Source organism: Parus major, chromosome 1A, assembly GCF_001522545.3.
Source record: "Parus major isolate Abel chromosome 1A, Parus_major1.1, whole genome shotgun sequence".
NCBI lineage: Eukaryota > Metazoa > Chordata > Aves > Passeriformes > Paridae > Parus > Parus major.
The window spans coordinates 55447689-55454265 of NC_031773.1; the positions used below are offsets into that span (position 1 = coordinate 55447689).

The 6577-nt window shown below is 40.6% G+C and overlaps 1 protein-coding gene across 1 annotated transcript; it reads left to right on the top strand.

Moving 5' to 3' along the window:
* The first annotated feature begins 15 nt into the window (after window positions 1-15).
* On the top strand, window positions 16-6229 carry STMP1 (short transmembrane mitochondrial protein 1). Its single transcript, XM_015629462.3, has 3 exons — window positions 16-137; window positions 3222-3275; window positions 5780-6229. Exons 1-3 carry the CDS (start codon window positions 123-125, stop codon window positions 5858-5860), a joined length of 150 nt encoding a protein of 49 aa, XP_015484948.1. The 5' UTR covers window positions 16-122; the 3' UTR covers window positions 5861-6229.
* The last annotated feature ends 348 nt before the right edge of the window (window positions 6230-6577 follow it).

Sequence of the window (6577 nt, forward strand, 5' to 3'; positions counted from 1 at the left end):
CGGGGGCAGGGCCGGAGCCTTTCCCGGCCATGGCGGTGAGGGCGGGCCCGGAAGGGGAGCAGCCAGCGCCCGCCTGACTTCCCCGGCTGTCGGGCGGGGCGGCAGCGCGGGCAGCGGGCACCATGCTGCAGTTCTTGGTAAGGCTCCGGGCTCCGAGGCGCGGCGCCGCTGCCGTGGCACGATGCGGCCGCTGCCCGGCCGAGGGAGGAAGGGCGCGGTGTCCGGCACATCCCGGCCCCGTGTTTGGCCACCCCCCGGCCCCATGTTCGGCCACTCCCTGGTTCCGTGTCCGGCCACCCCCCGGCCCCATGTTCGGCCGTCCCCCGGCCCCTGTCAGGGGGGCGGCTGAGCCCGGTGTTGGCTCCCCGGCAGCTCCCCATCCTTGGGCGGCTTCCCCCTCGAGCTGCTTCCCTTCTCCCGCTCCTTCCCCCCCGTCCCCCTTGTTCTCGCAGAACGCTGCCTTAAAGGTGCTCTGAAAATGGAGTTCCGCGGCTTGTTTTTCCTTCCAAGTCGTGCTTTTAATTTGCCTTGGAGATTCCGCTTGCTCACGGCGATGCTGCCCTTGCTACTCAAATTTCTTTGTGTAAGCATAAATACCTCTCTCCTTCAGTGGCAGCAGGAGCGTGAGCCCTTGCCATTTTGTACACCCTTAAAACTGTACTGCTGGAGATGTGGATATACGGAAATTAAGGCAAGGGATCGCATGCCATTACTGCCCCGAGGAACAGCAGAATTACTAGACTTCATCTTCTGTTGGGGCAGAATAATTCAGCTGGCTAACGAGTTTCATACGGGATGTTGATACTGAGCAAGAAGTGATGGCCTATTATAAGCTGGAAGAATATCGCCTATTTTTATAGAATAAATAAATGACGCCTATCTCTCATCCTAGCTTCATAAGAACAACTATGAAAACCTCAGTCATTTCTGAAGCTGTTTATAATCCCCTTGCCACTCCAGTGAAAACCTTCAGTAAGGCTAAATATGGTTTGCCTTTCTCAGAGTTTCTGTGTTTATCAGCTTCACTGTTTTCTGCTGGTTTTTTAATGGTTGTTGCTAGATAAAAATACGTTATATTTACCACGCCTCATTAGTGTGTGGAAGTTAGACAAAAGATATACTGATTCTGGGTTTTTTCCCTGCTTGGGTGTAGATTGGGAGTTTGACTCTTGCTCTGTCTGGTTAGGGCTGTAGCAGAGAGATAAAGGAATAATCTCACAAACCTTGTGTTTTTGCAGTCCAGAGTTAAGCATTAAATAAGCTATTTGTTTTCAGTGCATCTTGAAATGCTGTGTGGAAATTGGAAGACCCTGAACTCTCATCAGCCCTGTTGTTTTTAGTCAACATGCACATTTTCATTGGCTATGTGCTTTTATTTCCATATAAGTGAAGTCTTAAATAGTGACTTTATTTTTCCCCATTGCTCAAATTGTCAGCTCTAAAAATAAGTGTAACCAGGTGGATGCAGTGCTGGACTTTCCACTAATGGACTACATTTAAAGGGAGTACCGGTCTCAGTACTATCTCTACTGACTTAGGGTTACCACACAGCAGAATATGACTTATGTTGGAGAGGTTCTAGGGTAAAAGCCTAGAGCACTGCTAATAAGGATCTGGTTTGTGTTTCCAGGCATCTTCCCAGAAACTATTAAAGGTACAGGAAATTTTCCTCTGCTAGAGTGATGCTCTGAATTAAGAGGAATCACAGGTCTGTTTTTCATCGGTGCATTATTTGTTAGTATCTTCTAGAGTACCTGCTTATCTGGTAATTGAAACAACAAGAGCACATGCTAAACAGGGCACTACACACAAGAATAATTCTTCTTGTTCTTAAACTGTTAAAGCTAAGCTTAAAAAAGATGATTATAAACAAGGAATAAGGTCAAAAATCTGTTTAAGAAAATACTGAAGTAACTTGAAGTCAGTATGACAGCTCTCATCCAGTTTTAGTTTTCTATAGATAGATTTTCAGCAGTGCTGATTATGGAGTCTGAATCACAGAAAAGATGAATTGTGCTCTGTGCTGCTTTGGGCCTGGAAAAGATGTCTGGTCAGTAAGTGATGGCAAAGTTGTTTTGTGGACACTGGTTTTATTTTTCTTAAAATAGTCTTATTTTCACAGCAGTGACCATGAGTAATAACAATTTTCTTAAACAGAACTGGCCTCAGCTGTTACAAAGGGTGATTTGTCTGCTAACAACAAATGAAAGAACAGTATTAGTATTATTAGTTAGTAGTTAATTGAAATAGTTAGTATTGACTATTTCAATATAGTCAGTATTGTTAGTATTTCCAAGTGTTAACTTGAAATAATTAACTATTTCAAAATAGTTAAATGAGCTTTCATGGTAAAAGGCAGACTTAGTTTGAAGTGTAACAACAAAAATAAAATATGAGATACTGAGGAGATGATGAATGAAAATCTCATCATCTGTCTTTTAAGAGAAAAATTTCTTTCACTTCAGAAGTGTTCTTATGCTTGAGCATTTTACTCAGCTGGCAGACAAGGTCTGGGCCAGAAACTGGTTGTGTTTTGCTGTTGCTCTGCTTCCAGAGTGCATTTTTATGGACACCCTTCATCAACTGTAAGTGCACAGTTGTCAGAAGAGGTTGCCCAGCTTACAACCAACTGTACTACCTTGGAGGAGCCCCTAGATCAGAGTGGATTTGGCTGAGAACTAATCTCTTGTGGTCAGGAGGGTTTGTCTGGAAGATGCACAGCTGTTGCTGCAGAAGAGAAGAAGCAGGTTTACATCAGTTTAAGTCCATGTTGTGAAGTTTGGTTCTTTTTACTTGTACTAAGACACGTATGTCCCTTTCCAGCACTGAGCATGGTTCTAGTGGGGTGTTGCTTTAGGCATTCCCAGCATGGACCAAGAGCTCTGTGATATGTTGGTCCCTGCTGCTGTCTCCACCATTTTTCTTGGACTTACTGCCTTTGTGGGTGTGTAGAGAACCTTACAAGGATTAACATAGCTTGATCCAAATAGTCTTGGGGATGTGGATTGAATAACAAAACCGTGTGGTATTTTGGAAATGATGGCAAGGTGTTTCTGGTGAGGAAGATGGGTAAAATTGCACCTCTCTGTTTGAAAGATGAGAAATTAAGTAGGAGTGGAGTTGAAACTCGTTAAATAACTTGCAATATCCCTTTTTCTTTATTTTAGCCAATAAGCTTTTGATGGAAGGATGTTAACTCTTCACCCTTTCTTCCTTTTTAGCTTGGTTTTACTCTTGGCAACGTGGTTGGGATGTATCTGGCTCAGAACTATGAGGTAAGTATTATGGTATTCTCAGAGGGAAACCTGTTCTGATCGGAAGATATATGGCTGTTTTCCCTCAAATACAATTGAATCAGCCTTTATTTTGATGGTTTATATATTTTAAACAGAGTGCAGATCATGCTGACTTTGGGACAGGAGAACTCAGACTTTCACAGCAGAATTACCTCACTGGAAGAGTGGTCAGCCATTGGAACAGGCTGCACAGGGAATTGGTGGAGTCACCACCCCTGAGGTGTTCAAAGAATGACTGGACATAGCACTTAATGCTGTGGTCTAGTTCACAGAGTGATGATTGGTCAAAGATTGGATTCTGTGGTCTTGTAGGTCTTTTCCAAACTTAATAGGAAAAAAAAAAGTGGAAGCAAAGCATCATCTTCTCTGTGGCAGTGTACTGCTTAAAGCTTAAACTTCTGTTCAGTCCTAGAGCCCAGGCATCTAAAAGGTTTATCAGGAGGAGGATCAGAAAAGGTTTATCAATTGCTCATGGATTTTACCAGCATTAAAATACTGTTTCCTCTCTTGGATATCCTGTCTTCTTACAGTGTTCTCCACTCAATATAACTTTTTGTTAATGAAAGTCCTCAGAGCATGAGAAATGTCTGTCTCCCAGACCAATAACGAAAATAAGTTTTGCCAGCTTTTTTTGAAAATTCAGTACTTTCTTCTACTTCAAAAAGTGTATTGACCTGCAATCTTTCTTTTCTTCTTTTCTCACAGTGAGAAAAGCAAGAGAACTTTCTCTTTTTTAGCTCTCAGTTAACAGTTTTCAGTGTGAGAGGGCAGAGGAAGAAGATTTCAAGCTGAGCCTTCAAAACATGCTTTTAATTTCTGCAGAGTCAACAGGATCCCTTGTAAGATCAGTGCCACTTCACTTTCTGGCTAGAGGAGTTAATAACATTTAACTTAAATTTTTTAACATTCTCATGCAATCTCTATTAGCCTTAATAAAGAAAACAAAGTTGTTGAGGCTTTGGTGACATTTCTGTTTTCCTTTCCTCTCATCTTCAGTATTGAAGTCTTCATGCTTAAAAAACAGATCTTACATTTTGCTCTTTGTTCATGCACAAAGTTTGGTGATTTTTCCTGTCAGTTACTCCAGAAAAAGGACTAATGAAAGGCAGGTGTTTCTGTGCAATGTATGTTTTACAGTGTTAAAAAGATGTAGTCACAAGAATACATTTGGATGTATCAAATGTATCACAAGCATTCTATGGTGCTTTTCTGGCAGCACTGATAAAGAATTGCCACAAGAGGGGGACTCAGGCTTTTGATTTGCTGGAAGCGATTCCCTGGAAATGCAGCGCTGACTTGCAGGATGAACACGGAAATTTTATTGCTGGTGTTGAAGATGATTGGTTTGAGATGACATTTTATATAAGCTTGTCATAATGAGGTCCTAATTCTGCAGCTGTACACACAGTGTGCTCAGTAATAAATACATGGAGGGTTCTGCTGACAGTGGTGGAGTTCTCTTGGTGTAGTTTAAATGTCAGGCGTGTTACAGGCTGGGCTCTTAATTTTATTTGGTCAAACAGAGCTTAATTCTGAAAAGGAAGGTAAGAGGAACTTATGTTGCCAGTTTTGTGAACCTCAGACCATTCAATAAGAGAACTGCATTCTGTTTGGATTAATTTCTGCTCTGGTCACATATAGGTTACATATGAAGTAAAAACCCAGGAGATATATATATTTAACAGCTAAGTGTGGAAAATTTGCTTTAATTTTGTTTTAATCAGCTTGTAAAATCATGCATTTTCAGTTCCCAGTTTTAGCTAGTCATAACCTTTTCTTTGCTATTAAGAGCTTCAGCTTTTTTTCTCTTTCTAGTTATCAAAATTTACTGCTGGATTATTTTATCAAAATTATTTTATTTGTTAGAGAAAGTGGAAGGTTTGAAGCTCACAAGCAGTAAATTGAATTTTCATTCAAGTGTGAAACTGCAAAAGGGTGCCAATTTGCAATGCAGTAGAATTCCCCAGTGAAGAATTTTGTTTCCCACAAGATGAACTAGGAGAAATATTTCTTAATAAATTTCTTGAGAACATATTTGATGCTATTGAGCATCTCTTTTCTCTTGGGTTATGACCAGTATAGTGCAATCTAATTTCCCCTTCAAAAGCCTATGCATCAGTGTTTAAATCTGCTTATTCTTGGCAGTTTGTCTTCTTTCAGTCAGGAAGCCAGACTGGTCATGCTAAATTTCCTGTAAAGTAATCTTTTTTCCTTCCTCCTGTTCCCATCACCACTGGCTGACTTATAGCCTTAATAACCTAAGTATTTCTTGAAGCCTCATGTGAGGTGCTCTGATCTGTGGTTTGCCTGATACTGCTTAGATTTAATCTCTGTGCAAGGTAACAGATACTGGAAATACCTTTTAAAAACCAGTTTAAAGTTTATAGAATTTCTTGCTGTGTGTATGGTATTGTCTTGCCTGATGAAACTTACATGGATTTTTTTGTTGCGTGGGGTTTGATTGTTTTGTTTTGTCTTTAAAGATTCCTAACATTGCAAAGAAGCTGGAAGATTTTAAGAAGGATGTGGAAGCCAAGAAGAAACCTCCTAATGACAAGTCCTGAAAGAGCAATGTTCCCCAGGTCAACTCTGTGTGTGCACCGAGGATGCAATTTTACCTTTCAGGCAGCAAAGGTCAAGTAGAGGGTTGGCATGCTTAGTCTCCTAGAACTGGAATATCCTTCTTTTGAAAGGGCAGTGGTGAACTTTTCCTGGGACTGATTTTCAAAGGTTTCAGAATTTGGATTTGCAACTGATACACGACTGGATGATATCATTTGTATTTTTCAGTATTTCTTTTCCTAATATTTTGTAACCTGTTTTTACCTGATCTGACTGGAGTGCTTTTGGTCCTGTTACAATGTGTTCCTCACACTTGATAATACCCTAGCTCTTAGAACAGCACAAAAGAAATTAAATGCATCAAGAAGTAACTTTCAGAGTTTCTTGTCATTTGTTGTGAGCAGTGATCATTCACTATCCTTCAGCCACACACACACACAAAGCAAAAAAAGCAGCTATTAAATCTCCTGGTGTGTAAGAAAACACACATTCTATTGTCTTCTGCTTGAAACCATAATTCTGCAAAAATCCTGTTGTGAATTCTGAAAAAAAGGTTGCAATGATTTGAATATATGTCAGTTTTATTAATTCAAGAATCTATTAAATAATTTTTTTCCCTTAAAATGGAAGAATTCTATCAACTCTGTAACATGGCTTAAATGACAGTCACCTTGACAGTCTTTCTCAGGACATGAAGAACAAAGAAAAGTGTCAGGAAA